Here is an 18,067-nt window from a genome sequence, read left to right as displayed (position 1 = left end):
GTACTGCGGTAACCAAGGAAACGACGTATCACTGTTCCATAAGCGCTGCTGTGTGTACTGCGGTAACCAAGGAAATGACGTATCACTGTTCCATAAGCGCTGCTGTGTCTACTGCGGTAACCATGGAATTACGTATCACTGTTCCATAAGCGCTGCTGTGTGTACTGCGGTAACCAAAGAAACAACGTATCACTGTTCTATAAACGCTGCTGTATGTACTGCGGTAACCAAGGGAACGCTGTATCACTGTTCTATAAGCGCAGCTGTGTGTACGGCGGTAACCAAAGAAACAACGTATCACTGTTCTATAAACGCTGCTGTATGTACTGCGGTAACCAAGGGAACGCTGTATCACTGTTCTATAAGCGCAGCTGTGTGTACGGCGGTAACCAAGGAAATGACGTATCACTGTTTCCATAAGTGCTGCTGTGTGTACTGTCTATGAGAAATAAAAAGGGGTTACCACAAGGCTCAAACTTAGGCCCCTTGCTTTTTAGTTTGTTTATAAATGATCTACCATGTTGTTGCCCAGATGTTGAATGTCAGCTTTATGCTGATGACACAGTAATTTATACATCGGCTAAGTCATCTGCCAAGGTTGCTGCAGTTTTAAATAAACAAATGGAAAGGATATCTATATGGCTCCAGGAAAATCATCTTACTCTGAATATTAACCCTTGTGGATTGTTCAAATTCACTACCCTTTCGAGTTGTTCGGGATGAAAACATCCACTCAATTAAACTGCTGTAAAAATGTATCTGATTCATATTTTTTTCAATTTTTTTTTTGCATAAATCTGTTAATCAACCTCAGTCCTGATCAAAACTACCAAATGTTTTTTAAAAATCCAAGATTTTAACTCTTTAATTGCCAAGTTCATAAATGATGTCACTGATTTGGGGGGGAAAAACACACAAAATGACTTATTTTCAATATAAAAGTAATTGTGGCTGGATTTTTTTTACTTTTTATAACAGTCTTGGGCATGTCAAAGATTAGTAGCATCATTGGCTTTGATGCATTTTTAGTTTTTGTGCAACATTAGATTTAATTTTTTTCTCCCTAATTTGTTGTTGGTGGCTGTTTTTGCCCCATTGACTTCCATTATAACGACATTTTTTGATTGCAAAGCCATGACACCATGTAATCATGCATTCTTGATTGTTTGTGGTTTTCCCTTTTGGGAAGAGGTAAAATTTGTTAATTTTACAGTTGATCACTAGGTGGGACTATTATCCCTTTAGATAGGCCTGTGCAAAAAAAGGCTTATTTTCTGGCTTGTATATGGAGTTATATGGAGTATAACAGCAAATTATAGTGTTTGTGTGTGTGTGAGATTCTTTATTGTTGATGGTTTTCCATGTTGGGAAGAGGTAACATTTGTTCCATAAGCGCTGCTGTGTGTACTGCGGTAACCAATGAAATCACGTATCACTGTTCCATAAGCGCTGCTGTTTGCACTGCGGTAACCAAAGAAACAACGTATCACTGTTCTATAACCGCTGCTGTGTGTACTGCAGTAACCAAGGAACGCTGTATGCGCAGCTGTGTGTATGGCGGTAACCAAGGAAATGACGTATCACTGTTCCATAAGCGCTGCTGTGTGTACTGCCGTAACCAAGGAAATGACGTATCACTGTTCCATAAGTGCTGGTTTGTGTACTGCGGTAACCAAGGAAATGACGTATCACTGTTCCATAAGTGCTGCTGTGTGTACTGCGGTAACCAAGGAAATGACGTATCACTGTTCCATAAGCGCTGCTGTGTGTACTGCGGTAACCAAGGGAACGCTGTCTCACTATTCCATAAGCACTGCTGTGTTTAATACGGTAACCAAGGGAACGCTGTATCACTGTTCCATAAGCGCTGCCGTGTTTACTGCGGTAACCAAGGGAACGATGTATCACTGTAGCATAAGCACTGCCTATTTAGTGCGGTAATCAAGGGACCGCTGTATCACTGTTCCATAAGCGCTGCTGTGTGTACTGCTGTAACCAAGGAAACAACGTATCACTGTAGCATAAGACCTGCTGTGTTTACTACGGTAACCAAGGGAATGCTGTATCTAGGGTTGCCACCTGTCCCTTAAAATAAGGATATGTCCCGTATCCTAGTAAGAATTTGATAGATCTTGTTTTTACAAATAGGAAAGAGCGTATTATTAAAAATTATAATTTACTGACTGGGTTATCAGATCATAATATGATATTAACAGTAAGGAAACTAACTAAACAACAATTAAAGCAATTCAAAAACCAGAGACCAGATAGAATTAAGTTTGGGATACCGAAATCTAAATTAGGTCAATTTGAATTAGATATCAACAACGCTGACTGGGATAATATATTACAGATAAATGAGGGGAACTTGTGTTGCACTTCCTTAACCGAAACTGTTACTAACTTGGTAAAAAAAATATTATATTCCTTTGAAATGCTCAAGGAAAAAAATATCATTACCATGGTTAAACAGTGATATTCATAATCTTATGAAAAAAAGAGACCAAGCTTTAAAAATGGCATTATTTTCTAAATTAAATACAGATCATTTAATCTATAAAGGTCTCCAAAACAAAGTAGTACAAGAATTACAGAAGTCAAAAGTATCACATTATGCACAAATAATAGAGAGTGCCAAAGGTCAAAGTACAACCCTATGGAAACAATAAAAAAATTGAACAAATAAAACTCATAAGCAGCAAACAATCAAAGAGTTACACATAGATGGAAAAGTAATTGATGATAAAGGTTCTCTAGCATATGAGTTTAATAAATATTTTATAAGTTCAGTAGATGAATTGGCTCAAAATTTTAAACCAGTATTATTAAATAATAAAGTGGAGGATGAGCTACCAAACTCATTTTTTATTAAGGTGATTGAAGAAAACAGAATAACTGAAATTGTATAACTGAAGCTTCTACCGAATTCAACAGCAAAAGATGTTTACAATTTAGATGTTAATTTAATAAAAAAATATAGCACCATGATGATAGCTCCGTTAACTCATTTGACAATTGTATCAATTAGAGACTGTACTTTCCCTAACACATGGGAAAAGGCTGTAGTTACACCGATCTTCAAATCAGGGGATCCAAGCCTGATTTCAAATTATCGACCAATATCAATCTTGCCGGTTATCTTCAAAGATTTTGGAGAAGGTTGTAGCCGAACAATTAATAAACTATCTAGAGAGTAATAACCTCCTACACAAACATCAATTTGGTTTTAGAGCCCAGCATTCCACAGAAACAGCTATATGTTATTTCTTTGAAAAAGCTAGACAGTCTTTGGATCAGGGTCATGTGAGGGGAGCAGTATTTATTGATCTAAGAAAGGCATTTGATACATTTAACCCCACTATTCTCTTATCTAAACTAAGTGCATTTAATTTTAGTAAACGTTCAATTAAGTGGTTTACCTCATATTTAAATTTTTAAGAGATCAGTGTGTTAAAATTGAGGATACAAAATCATTGTCTATGAGAAATAAAATGGGGTTACCACAAGGCTCAATCTTAGGCCCCTTGCTTTCAAAAATGGTAAGGAGTAACCTAAACTGTTTTTGACTTTATTAGAAAATATATCTCAAATGAGGCAGCTCATCTTTTTATGCATGCAATGATCTTGTCCCACATCTTATACTGTATTACAGATTGGACTCAAACAGGTGATTCCTTAAAGGGGGGGTGAAATGCTGTTTCATGCATACTGAACAAAGTTCAGTATGCATGACTCATGCAAACTCATGACTCATGCAAACTCATGCATTCTGAGTTTTTTACACTGTTAAAGAGTTGGACTCCCATGCTAAACATGGACAAAGTTTCAAAAATTAAGCTGTACGTTTGAAGGAGTATTTCTGTTCCAAAAATACTCCTTCCGGTTTGTCACAAGTTTCGGAAAGTTTTTTTCGAGTATGGCTCTGTGTGACGTTAGATGGAGCAGAATTTCCTTATATGGGTCCTGAGGCACTTCTGCTGGAAGAGCACGCTCCCGTATAGCAGAGCACTGAGAGCACAACAGACTTCACTGATCAGAGCCAGAGCGTCGCCAAATGTCACAAAAGGAGTGTGTTTTTGGTTGCCAGGGCAAGACAACCCTGCACAGATTACCAAAAGAGAAACAGCATTAAGGGACCAGTGGATGGAGTTTATTTTTACAGAGCATCAACGGAGTTGTGCAAGTGTTTGTGTTTGTTCCCTGCATTTCGAAGATGCTTGTTTTACAAACAAGGTCCAGTTTGACGCCGGATTTGCACATCGTTTATTTCTTAAGGATAATGCAGTCCCAATGAAAAAGGGTCACGATTGTGTGTTGGAACCGCAGGCGGTGAGTAAAACTGCTTCAAATATCTCTGTGTTGTTAACTTAGCTATCAGCGCGTAAGCACATCAAGTAAACAACATGCGATGTTGTCATCAAACTGCACTTTACACATGTACACCTTAAAAAAAAAAAAAAAAAAAAACACAAAGTGGAACTTAGTCATTTTCCAAAACCGCTAAGCAAATATATACAGTTTCAGTACATACCACATAGAGACGTTGTTGCTGAGGCTGCTCTTGTTAAATTTCAGCCTCTGGATCTGATTCTGGATCATAAATATACGCTGAATCTGACTGCTAGCCATGGTTTGTTTTGAATGATGTTTTTTTCCTCAAGGTAATGTCACAGCTTCCAAACGCTCTCAACAAAAGCCTACTGGAGCTCGTGATTCTTTAGCTCCGCCCACACGTCACGCCTCCAGCCGGTCGTGTTTTTCCGGGAAAAATCGGTACAGACTATCTTTCTCTTATGAATATAATAAAACTAAAGACTTTTTGGAGTTATGAAGGATGCAGTACTACTCTATAGGTACTCAAGATTAACAGGATATTGAGTGAAAACGAGCATTTCACCCCCCCTTTAATCAAAAAAATTGAAATGTTGTATAATCGTGCTCTAAAAATAATGGATAAAAAGCCAAATCGATGGCATCATTGCAACATCTTAAACTAATTTAATATGTAAAGTTTCACAAATTTTAAAAAGCTGTCTGTAATAATAGAAACTCCATAATCATCCGGAAGAAGGAGGCGGGAACCGGCGGACAATCAAACAAAACTTTAATACAAAAATAAACACAAAACAGCGCACCAGCCCCTCACGGACGACTGGTGCGATCAAAATAAAAACCAAAACATAAAATAAGGCCCAGGCCTGGTCCTCTCTCGTCCTTCACTATCGTCGCTCCAGTTTTATATCCTTCTATCTCCTCTGTGGGAATCGAGACCGGCGGTGGGGCGCAGGTGTTGCGGATTTCCCAATCACTCTACCGGCCTCGCTCGTTCCCACATCTCTCGGCCCCGCCCCACTCGTCACATACCCCCATCGCCCCTCGCAGGCCGGGGGGTACTCCCGAGATTGCGCTCTCTACTCCCCCCCGGGGACCGCTCATGGGGACCTGCGGGAACCTGGGGGTAGGACAGACGAGGCAAGAGAAAAGGAGATGGAAGGAGGAGCGACAGAGACGAGAGAGGGGAGAGAGAAAAAAACCCCCAGCTGGGTGATCTCCACCGCGGTGCCTGGCGGTGGCACTGGATGGCCCTCGGCAGACGGCACGACACTCCTCCGCCGCCCGGTGGACGGCGACGGCTCCTCTGGTTTTGGGCAGCCGGCAGGAGTCCCCCGTTCCCTGCCCCTCCAGATTCCTTCACGGAGGCAGCAGGCTCCGGCCCCCTGGCGAACGGCGCCGACTCCTCCGCTCCCTCAAGGATGGCAGCCGCCCCTCCATATCGTGGGCGGCCGGCAGCGAGCTCGCCCGTACCCATCAACTCGCTCAAGCGTCCATGGCGGCACACTCCTCGCCTGCTCGATGGCACCGCGGATTCACCACAGCGGCGAGGGATCTTCAGCAGCGCGTCCCTCCTTCTCCCGGGCTTCGGCACCACTGTAATAATAGAAACTCCATAATCATCCGGAAGAAGGAGGCGGGAACCGGCGGACAATCAAACGAAACTTTAATACAAAAATAAACACAAAACAGCGCACCAGCCCCTCACGGACGACTCGTCACACTGTCATATCCCACTGAGCAAAGTTACGTCCAGTGGACGTCTTTTTATGTCTTTGCTGAAGTTTGAAAAGACGTCCACTGAGGAGCCAGAATGAACGTTTTTATGATGTCTTTTTTTGACGTCTTCTGTACGTCCGATTTAGACGTTCAGAGAACCTCCTTACAAGGTTAAAAACTAGTTCAAAAGTGGTCAGTAGAAATATTTTCAACATCATTTAAGGTTCATTTAAGCATAACTTATACTGTTTCTGGACCAAATCAACACTCTCAGGATGCGTTAGATTTAGAGTCATGTTATTTCAATGTAATTTCCAGACACTTTGTTTGTCCTAAAATCAAGAAAATAAAATAAGCTTTATGAAATAATGAAATAACTGACAATTGAGCATGTGGTAAAATCAACTGCAAATCAAAGACATTACATCTCTGAAGATCTTAGCAGAGGAGGATCTAACATCTCCACAAACATGGAATCATTAGATTGAGGCTTTCGTCACTTCCTGTTTGATGTTGGCGTCTGTACTGCGTTTGAGCTCCGTCACTATATTCTTTTTATCAACTATTTTTAACTTAAAAATCAATTTTATACACTATCGTTTCCGTTTATATAACGTGTGAATATATCTTCTATTGTATTCTACAACAAAAACAATCAGAGCGCCTCGCTATCACTAGTTTTATTTTGATCTCCCGGGTCCGCTATTAGCTTATAGTCCGTTAGCATCAGCAAGTGTGGTTGCTAATACTTTGCTAATACATTGCTAATACTCTATTCACACACATTACCACTGCTGTACTCACTGTCACTTGCTTTAATAGCGGATGAATGAGGCCGTGGGGAAGCAGATTCGCGACCTGGAACAGAGGAAGGCCCATCGGAGAGAGCGGAGAGCCGCGCTGGAATCATCCCGGGCTGACGCTCACAAGTCCGGGGTAAGTATACAGTGTGCTGTTAACAGTCCCACCACGTCTACTCCGTGTGTTTCTCTGCACAGGCCCGGTGCACCCAGGACGCGATCTTCCCAGATGTCCTTTACTCCGACGCCGGGACACCACGGACCTTGGGTGCATCCACAGCGGAGGACGCGAGCCGGGTCCCGGGCGACGACTTCTCCCCCTCCTGCCTTCGAGATCTCCATCCGGAACCGCTTCGCTCCCCTCCGCGAGACAGGACGCGACGCTGTGATCATTGGAGACTCCATCATCCGACACGTCCGTGCTACGTTAGCCGAAGGTAAAGTGCACACTCATTGTTTGCCTGGTGCTCGTGTTCTCTATGTTTCTGCGCAGATACCCGCGATCCTGAAGGACGACGAGAGCCCCAGAGCGGTCGTGCTTCACGCCGGGGTTAACGACACCACGCTGCGGCAGACGGAGACGCTGAAGAGGGACTTCAGGAGCCTGATCGAGACGGTTCGCAGCACGACGCCCGCGGCGACGATCGTCGTGTCAGGACCACTGCCCACGTACCGACGAGGACACGAAAGGTTCAGTAGACTTTTTGCTTTAAATGAATGGTTGTTGTCATGGTGTAAAGAACAGAAACTGCTATTTGTTAATAACTGGAATCTTTTCTGGGAGCGTCCTAGACTGTTTCGCGCTGATGGATTACACCCCAGCAGAGTCGGAGCAGAGCTGCTCTCTGACAACATCTCCAGGACACTTCGCTCCATGTGACTAGTAAGACAATTCTCAAATAACCATTATGATGAGTTTTGTTCCACCCGCTTAAATGATAAAAGTACTTGCGCTGTAAAAACTATTAAGACTGTGTCTGTTCCCCGAATAGTGAGGTCAAAATATAATGTAGGATCTAGAAAAAATCTTATCGTAATTAAACCAGAAAAATGTAAAGTAAATGAACAAAAACAATTTTTAAAGTTTGGGCTCATAAATATTAGATCACTCACACCAAAAGCAGTTATTGTAAATGAAATTATCACAGATAATAGTTTTGATGTACTCTGCTTGACTGAAACCTGGCTAAAACCAAATGATTATTTTGGTCTAAATGAGTCTACTCCACCAAACTACTGTTATAAGCATGAGCCCCGTCAGACTGGTCGTGGCGGAGGTGTTGCAACAATATATAGTGATATTCTCAATGTTACCCAGAAAAAGGATACAGGTTTAACTCTTTTGAAATACTTCTGCTAAATGTTACACTGTCAGACATGCAAAAGAAATATATTGTATCTCTTGCTCTGGCTACTGTGTATAGACCACCAGGGGCGTATACAGAATTCCTAAAATAATTTGCAGATTTCCTCTCAGACCTTCTAGTTACAGTTGATAAGGCGCTAATCATGGGAGATTTTAATATTCACGTTGATAATGCAAATGATGCATAAGGACTTGCATTTACTGACCTAATAAACTCTTTTGGAGTCAAGCAAAATGTCACCGGGCCCACTCATCGTTTTAATCATACACTAGATTTAATTATATCGCATGGAATCGATCTTACTGCTATAGATATCGTACCTCAAAGTGATGATATTACAGACCATTTCCTTGTATTGTGCATGCTGCGTATAACTGATATTAACTATATGTCGCAGCGATGCCGTCTGGGCAGAACTATTATTCCAGCCACCAAAGAAAGATTCGCAAATAACCTGCCTGATCTATCTCAACTGTTATTTGTACCCAAAATACACATGAATTAGACGAAATTACTGACAACATGGGCACTATTTTCTCTAATGCATTAGAAGCTGTTGCCCCCATCAAACTGAAAAAGGTTAGAGAAAAACGTACTGTGCCATGGTATAACAGTAATACTCACTCTCTCAAGAAAGTAACTCGTAGTCTTGAACGCAAATGGAGAAAAACTAACTTGGAAGTTTTTAGAATTGCATGGAAAAACAGTATGTCCAGCTATAGACAGGCTCTAAAAACTGCTAGGGCAGAGCATATACACAAACTCATTGAAAATAACCAAAACAATCCAAGGTTTTAATTTAGCACAGTGGCTAAATTAACAAATTACCAGACGCCACCTGATTCAAATATTCCACCAACGTTAAATAGTAATGACTTTATGAATTTCTTCACTGATAAAATAGATAACATTAGAAATACAATAGCGAATGTAGATTATACAGCGTCTAACACTTCAGTTTCATCCATCGCACCCAAAGATAAACTGCAGTGCTTTACAACCATAGGACAGGAAGAGCTAAATAAACTTATCTCTGTATCTAAACCAACAACATGTTTATTAGATCCTGTACCCACTAAATTACTGAAAGAGTTGTCACCTGTAGCCGAAGAACTGCTTCTCAATATCATTAACTCGTCGTTATCTTTAGGTCACGTCCCAAAACCATTCAAGCTGGCGGTTATCAAGCCTCTTATTAAGAAACCAAAACTAGATCCTAGTGTACTGGCAAATTATAGGCCTATTTCAAATCTTCCATTTATGTCTAAAATTTTAGAAAAAGTTGTGTCTGCTCAACTGAGCTCCTTCCTGCATAAAAATGATCTGTATGAAGAATTTCAGGTCAGGTTTCAGGCCCCACCATAGCACAGAAACTGCACTTGTTAAAATTACAAATGACCTGCTTCTTGCGTCAGATCAAGGCTGCATCTCATTTCTAGTCTTACTTGATCTTAGTGCTGCGTTCGACACCATAGATCATGACATACTCATAGATCGATTACAAGACTATACAGGTATTCAAGGGCAGGCTCTAAGATGGTTTAGATCCTACCTGTCCGATCGCTACCATTTTGTTTACTTAAATGGGGTGTCATCTCATTTATCATCAGTAAAATATGGAGTGCCACAAGGATCCGTCCTAGGTCCCCTTCTATTTTCAATATACATGTTGCCCCTTGGTAATATTATTAGAAAATACGGAATTAGCTTCCACTGTTATGCTGATGATACTCAGCTATATATCAACGAGACCAGATGAAACTTCCCAATTATCTAAGCTAGAGTGTGTTAAAAATGTAAAAGATTGGATGACAAATAATTTTCTCCAATTAAATTCGGATAAGACAGAGATATTAATTATTGGACCAAAAAACACTACACAGAATCTTGTAGATTACAATCTGCAACTAGACGGATGTACTGTTACTTCCTCTACAGTCAGAAATCTGGGTGTCATATTAGACAGCAATTTGTCTTTTGAAAATCATATTTCCAATGTTACAAAAACTGCATTCTTCCATCTTAGAAACATTGCCAAGCTACGAAACATGTTATCTGTTTCTGATGCAGAAAAGCTAGTTCATGCATTCATGACCTCTAGACTGGACTATTGTAATGCACTTCTAGGTGGTTGTCCTGCTTCTTCAATAAACAAGCTACAGGTCGTCCAAAATGCAGCAGCTAGAGTCCTTACGAGGTCAAGAAAATATGATCATATTACCCCAATTTTACAGTCTCTGCACTGGCTACCTATTAAGTTCTGTATCAGTTACAAATTATCATTACTTACCTATAAGGCCCTAAATGGTTTAGCTCCAGCGTACCTAACTAGCCTTCTACCACGTTACAACCCATCACGCACCCTAAGGTCACAAAACGCTGGACTTTTGGTAGTTCCTAGGATAGCAAAGTCCACTAAACGAGGTAGAGCTTTCTCACATTTGGCTCCCAAACTCTGGAATAGCCTTCCTGATAATGTTCGGGGTTCAGACACACTCTCTCTGTTTAAATCTAGATTAAAAACACATCTCTTTCGCCAAGCATTCGAATAATGTATCTTAAATTGTGAGTGTAGTTGTATCTGATCAAATGTGCATTCTTATACTTTAGCTTGGGTTAAACTAATTAATTTGACTTTGTTGGAACAGCAGCTATGCTAATGATGTCTCTATTTGTTTCTATGTTTTGTAACTAGGATTTACACAAGCTCCAGTCTGGATCCAGAACACCTGAGAAGAGATGATGCTGACCCTCAGAGGACCTCAGATGATGCTAAGCCTGAATCAACAACAGAACTAACAATTATTGCTACAAGTGTGACTGCATCATATAATAATTATTAATTATTAATAATATTAATAATGTTCATCATCTGGCTGACTACGTCTTGTATTAATTTTTCTACAAATCCTGTCATACGTACACAAACTGACAGTCACCACTTATAAGCTATTACTAAATATTGTAGAAACATAATTTTCTGTAAAGTTGCTTTCTAACGATTTGTATTGTAAAAAGCGCTATACAAATAAACTTGAATTGAATTGAATAAGCCCTTTCAAGCCACAAGCTTTTGAAATTGTAATGTCGTGCCACGTCTTTAAAATTCAAAACAAATAGGCTAACAATTGCGTCATAACCAGCGACTCTCTGTCGCACAGTAGAGAAATTACTGTATGGACAGGAGGAGAAGCTCGCAGGCAATCTTTTAGTGTCTATGAGGCTATCGGGGGGACGTGGAGGCATGAAGTCAAGGGAGAAGCCCATAGAGATAGGTAAGATATGCTCACTGAATATAAACCTAACAGAGCACTCAGATCACTAGGATCGAGTCAGTTAGAAATACCAAGGGTTCACACAAAACAAGGGGAGACCTCCTTTAGTTACTATGCCCCCCCGCAGCTGGAATCAGCTTCCAGAAGAGATCAGGTGTGCTAAAACACTAGTCACATTTAAATCTAGACTTCTTTGTTTTTATTGATCAAACAAATAAGTATTAGTAGCTACAGCATTAGAAATGTTGAAATTGCTTATAATAATAAAAATAAAAATAAATGATTAATGGCAATCTAGGATGCTAGTGATAATCTAGACTAAACTATAACACATTCTTTTCATTACAGTTTTTCACACAGTTTTCCTAACCATCTTTCAGCTTGGCAAAGCAGTTCATTTCACATTCAGAATGCACTACAACTACCAAAACACTCTCTTCAGGTCTCAAATCAACTCATTCTTCCAGAACACTAGCAAAGGTTGACAGTCGACAAACACACTTTGTCCCCACAAAACAATGAGCTAAAAAACACTAACAACATGTAGCATTATATGTTTTCTTGTGTAAAACAAGGACACATCTCTGTTCATAATTCACTGCAATATATGTTACTGGAATGAATCAGACATGACGCAGAATTCATCAATATTTTATGTAGTCTATTTATTTTTTTATTTTTTTGTTGCACTGAGTAATTCCAAAATAGAGGAATTTGTATCCACACCATCACCTGATACAGATATAATAGTAATGCTAATCCACTAAAAGTCCAGTTGTTTTTATAGCATTTTATTTTAAGATTTAAAATATATTTCATTCAAATATTACTGTAGAAATGTAGCAAATTGCTGTCTTATTCAGTTTTGTACTGTTATTGTTTTGAACATAAGTTTAACAGTTGTGAAAACAGTATGTAAGCATTTGCAAATTGGCCTGTGCGTATAAAGAGTTGTGTCAGTTGTTGTGTGTGAGTGAGAAAATAATTCATGAAATTTGAGAGATGTAGTCATTGAATGCATTTTGTGCCAAAGCAATGATAATTGATCCTCAGTTTAGCTCACATAGACTTCTGTTGTGCTCACTGTGTGAAGAGTTCTGCAAACGTGACCTAAGTATTGAGAAACGTGTCCTAGCGACTGTAAAAGATAGGGGTGCTCCGATCCGACTGAGAAGATGCGCAAATAAACGCTGAAAATGAAGTGGATTTGCGCATCTTCTCAGTTAACAACGGCTCTGTGTAGTAACAGCTGCTCTATGTGAAATCACGCACCTGAGGGAATTTACCGCTGATTAGAGAACCGGCTTTACTGACGAGATGCGCATTAACGATCGGCCGATCGTGAACGGAGCAGCCCTAGTAAAAAACTGTAATTAATTCATTCAAAACAGCTATTATCAATTTAAATAATATATGTAAAATAACAATAATAAATTAAGCTAATTTATCTTTCATTTATTTTGCTGCTCAGAACTTGATTCGATATTGAGCTCCAGCGTATAGAATGTGTGCGTCCAGAGTGTGATACCTCGAGTTGTCCTAGATGCGTCCGGTGTGCGACCAACTTAACTCTAAAACCTTAAAATATTATTTTATACTATACTTTTTCATATACATCTTCACACAGGACTTAACACAATACAAAGTTCAGATGATGTATGATGTTGTATGAGTCAGTCTATTGTATGAGTCTAGTGTCTCACCTGGGGTCAGAGGTCACTGGTTCAGCACTGAGTTTAGGAGGAATACAAGGCATGGATCTGTCACTCTTCAGAGACACACAGCTGTGATCTGGAGATGAAGATCTCTCACTGATCTCCATGATGAAGAACTGATTTGAGGTCTGACAATGAAAGAACAAAACAAATAACACAAACACTTTGACCACATCAGTGGAGGAACTCATGAATGTAATCGTAACAAGGTTTTATGCTGCTGTAATGTGACATTTTCTGCCAGTCCACATATCAAACAAACTAACCGATAATAATTTTGTTTTAATTTTTTTTTTTTTTTTTGTAGCTATAGCCCTGCTGTCCACCCAAAAGGAATTGTTTATAATAAGATATTATTATAGCTTATTATTATATTATAGCTAGGGCTGCACGATAGTCGTTAAACTGATAATTACGATCATTTTTTTTAATTATAATAACAATTATTAATAGGGGTGTAAGAAATATGATACTCGTGAGTATTGCAATATTTTGTTTGGTGATACTGTATCAATTCTCAAAAATTCAATATCAATTAAACATTAAAAAAAATTACAAGATTCATGCCGGTTGATTCATTTTGAGTTTATATCCTGACCACTATATAGCAGTCTTCTTACCTCTGAACTTAAACAGTTCCATCATGTTAGTTCCTGCAAGGTTTGTCCAGTTCTGCCCGCTCTCACAAACATTCTAATATTGCATATAATTTTCACATCTCAGGGAGCTGCTATCAATGGGGAGAATGAGCGCTCGCGGTGTTTACTTTCACTTTCAATTTCACGATCATGCATAGGGAATATTCTTTATGATGTATTTTTAAGTTATTTGAAAAATAACCACCCTGCAACGTTCTGGGAACGTTACTTTATGGTTACCAAAAAAAAAAGTTCCCTTAATGTTAGCGATGGATATTGAATATTCTACATCACAACTGAGGGCCTTTAACTGCTGCCCGCGTCTTGATTCGGTGACGTATGAATACTGTCAGAGACTAGGGATTCTCCGTCGCCCAAGATACAAACATCGTTCGCGGCGCACACTCTTGAGTTCCTATTGTTCAAAGCCTGACTCTCCTCCTTGCATCTGGACCAACAATAGACTATCTTCCATGCCAAGACAACTGCCTGCCGGTCCCTCCATTCAGCGTTCTCTGATCTATCTCACTAATAGCGATCAGCAACATACACCTAATTTGAATCCTTCGCATCATCACTTTGCCCTTTTGAACTGTCGATCAATTTCGGACAAAGCCCCTTATCTCAATGAAATGATCACTGACAATAACCTTGACATTTTTCTTCTCACTGAAACTTGGCAAGTTCCTGAATATTTTTTACAGTTAAATCTACTTACGCCAGATGGATATAATTATCTGTCCAGACCGCGACCCCATGGTAAAGGGGGTGGTCTCGCTATCATCCATCGTGATAAACTCCGTATCAAGCAACTTGACTTTCACGACACCAATACATTTGAATACATGGTTTTGAAGGCTGACTCTCTCATAATTATTTTGCTCTATCGACCTCCTAAGGTCCTGTCTAACTTCTTTTCTGAACTCAGTGAACTGTTGACCCTTGTCTGCTCATTGTCATTTCCCATTCTACTGCTTGGTGATTTCAATATTCATGTTGATGCTGTTTGCTCTAACACCAACCAGTTACTTTCTATTTTTGAATGTTTTAATCTAATTCAGCATGTTAATTTTCCTACTCATACCCGTGGTCATACCCTTGATTTGATTTGTACATCAATGGCCAATATCTCTTCCATCACCTCTACTGACACTGGTATTTCTGATTATGAATTTCTGGATTTTATCTTCAGCCTGCCTATGCATAATAATTGTTCTACAACTGTCATATCTTACCGCAATCTCAAAGCTGTTGATACTGCATTATTTTGTACCTCCGTTTCCTCTTCTAATCTCTCTGATGTCTTTGATATCTCCTCACCCTCACTGATACTATCCAATTATAACTCCATAATCTCGGATGTCTTAGATAAGCATGCTCCTGTTAAGAAGTGTCCCTTCCACACATTCGTCTCCTTGGTACACTCCTGAGCTCCGTATCTTAAAGGCCACTGGTAGACGGCTTGAGCGGTACTATAGGAAAACTGGCCTGACTGTTCACCATTTGGCATTCATCGAACATATCAAGAATTATAAATCGGCCCTGAATTTGGCTCATTCCAGTTTTGTATCTGCTGCAATTAATAAATCAAGCAACAGGCCAAAAGCATTATTCAACACAATAAATAAACTTACCAAACCTCTATCTCATGTTGCTCTAGCTTCTGATGAACTTTGCACTTCATTCTTGGCTCACATGCTAGAAAAGACAGATGCCGTAAACCAGTGCCTCTTTAATGATGCCACTAACTTTAGTTATCTGCCGAAACAACCTGGTCAATCCCTGCCTTTTTCTCTCTGTCTACTCCTTCTTCTGTCTCTGAGTTAATCTTGAAATCCAACCCTTCATCTTGTCATCTTGACCCTGCTCCTACTACTCTACTGAAACTTTGCCATTCAGTTATTTCTGCACCTATCTCTCACTTCATTAACGCATCTCTTACCTCTGCTTCATTTCCTCTGTCACTCAAAACTGCAGCTGTTACCCCTGTTCTCAAGAAACCCAACCTTGATCCCTCAGTTTTATCTAATTATCGTCCCATTTCAAATCTCCCCTTCATAGCTAAATCCATGCATTTGTCACCTCACGTCTTGATTACTGCAATGCACTTTTCATCGGCCTATCAGCTAGCTCCATTTCCAAATTACAATACATTCAAAACTCTGCTGGCAGACTACTCACCCACACCAAGCGTTCTGCACATATTTCCCCAATTCTGCATGATCTTCACTGGCTTCCTGTGGCTTACCGTATTAAATTCAAAATTCTCCTTCTCGCTTTTAAGTCTCTGCACGGCCTTGCTCCCCCCTACCTCTGTAACCTGCTTCTCCCTTACACCCCAACTCGCTCTTTACAATCCGCTGATTCCAGCCTTTTCGTTGTCCCTCGGCATCGCCTTGCTTCAATGGGGGGCAGATCATTCAGTGTTGTTGCGCCCAAAATGTGGAACTCTCTCCCCCCATCACTCCGTTTTGTTAACACTATCTCTGAATTCAAACCCATGCTCAAAACACACCTATTTTCTGAATGTTATAGTTCTTAGTGTGTTTTTTTCTTCTGCTGGTTGCTGCCCCATCTACCCAATTCTCACTTACTGTACTTGTACTCTCATTTGCCTATTGTTGTTCTGTCTGCTCTCTTTGTCAATTGCCTTTATTGTTGTTTGTGTTGCTATATAAATTTATAAATAAAATAAATATAAATAAAACGTATTATTATTATTATGTTAGTATTCGGTTCCCCAAAATATAAGCAAACAGGAAACCAAAAACTAACGTTAAGGAAACGTTCTGTGTTTGCTGGACATATTGTAAAATAAAAGGAAGACTATAAATAACACGAAAGTAGCCTATTGTCTATAATAATCTAAAACCAATGTTTTAATATGACATTTTGTGATGTTGTGAGTTATTTATCGTGTATCGCTCCTATAACGTGCACAAAGACGTGTTCTTCTGAGTTCTTCTTTCAAGACCTCTCTCCTCGAGAACACAAGTCTGTTCTTTACGATCTCTGAACTGAGAAACAGTCTGAACATAAAGTCTAGCGCAGAAAGATGAGCTCGTCACTTCGCTCGGTTACATCTCCATCATTATAAACTGCGTCACAACAACTCCCTCAAATCTCCGTTAAAGTGTGAAGAGTTTAACACGAGAGCGACATTCTACAATAATACATGATATTAGAAGCTGACAACTCAACTTACCGTCAACTCTGAGATCTGAACAGAAGGAGTTTAGCTCTTCAAAATACGCGTTTACTCTCGAGTTTACTTTCGGTTACAACCGTATCCTGTATAAAAACAAGAACCTTCTTCTTCTACTTCTTCTTCTTCTTCTTCTTCTTCGGTCTACAAGATGCAGACCTGGGGCGGGTTGCACCAGCTAGACTAAAACAGTGAAAGTGAAAGTGAGAGTGAAGTGACATTCAGCCAAGTATGGTGACCCATACTCAGAATTTGTGCTCTGCATTTAACCCACCCGAAATGCACACACACAGAGCAGTGAACACACACACACACACTGTGAACACACACCCGGAGCAGTGGGCAGCCATTTATGCTGCGGCGCCCGGGGAGTAAACAGCTGGGAGTAAGTCCTACGTTGGGCTTTGCAACGTCCAGCTTTACGATAAATATTTACACCTGCTGCACCACGATCAGGCGCAACTTAAAGACACAGAATCCGCCACGCTTCTGAGACGCTTCTGGGACGCTTCAGACACGCGGCGCTCACGCCATGCATCCAGTGTGTCACCGGCCTAAGTCCCGGCGCAGACAAGGCGCGTCCACGCGACACATTCTCCCGCAGTTATATATCTATCTGAGACGACGTTCATATGAAGTTATTTTTGATTCAAAACAACTGAACACCTGTGGCAGTGCGATTTGTAGTTGTAGAGAAAAGCCACACGTGTATCAGTAAATTTGAAGCCACAGAGAGAAATGTTTTAAGAGATGCAAACCTGTAGACTTTTTTTCTCTCCCACAAACACAACACAACAGTTACACCTTCTCAAATTCTTCATTCCAGGTGCACAAATCCTATTCTACAAATCACACATTTAGAAACTCGTACGCTCACATTTTTGAAACAATTGCTGCAGTGAATGTGGTGCAAAACGCATTTACACACCCGCATCAAGAAATGTGCAGTCGTGGAGAAATGTTGAACATCCGCAAATCAGTACGTGAATTCATCAAATGAGAGTTGCACACTTGTA

General features: G+C 40.1%; 2 protein-coding genes across 3 annotated transcripts in view; both read right to left on the bottom strand.

Annotated features, from left to right (window-relative positions):
* Window positions 1–17,277, bottom strand: part of LOC113037683 (NLR family CARD domain-containing protein 3-like) — a 66,101-nt gene extending 48,824 nt beyond the window's left edge. Inside the window, exons 1-2 of the mRNA XM_026195070.1 lie at window positions 17,052–17,277; window positions 13,197–13,336 (exon numbers count right to left, since the gene is read on the bottom strand). Of these exons, the coding sequence (XP_026050855.1) occupies window positions 13,197–13,315 (119 nt within the window). The 5' untranslated portion in view covers window positions 13,316–13,336; window positions 17,052–17,277. The remainder of the gene's footprint in view (window positions 1–13,196; window positions 13,337–17,051) is intronic.
* LOC113039050 (zinc finger protein 501-like) overlaps window positions 1–18,067 on the bottom strand; it is an 847,435-nt gene that overhangs the window by 405,932 nt on the left and 423,436 nt on the right. The window lies entirely within an intron of this gene.

Source organism: Carassius auratus, chromosome 1, assembly GCF_003368295.1.
Source record: "Carassius auratus strain Wakin chromosome 1, ASM336829v1, whole genome shotgun sequence".
In the NCBI taxonomy this organism is placed as follows: domain Eukaryota; kingdom Metazoa; phylum Chordata; class Actinopteri; order Cypriniformes; family Cyprinidae; genus Carassius; species Carassius auratus.
The sequence above is the reverse complement of the archived record's forward strand: the minus strand, read 5'-3'. Positions and strand labels throughout refer to the sequence as shown.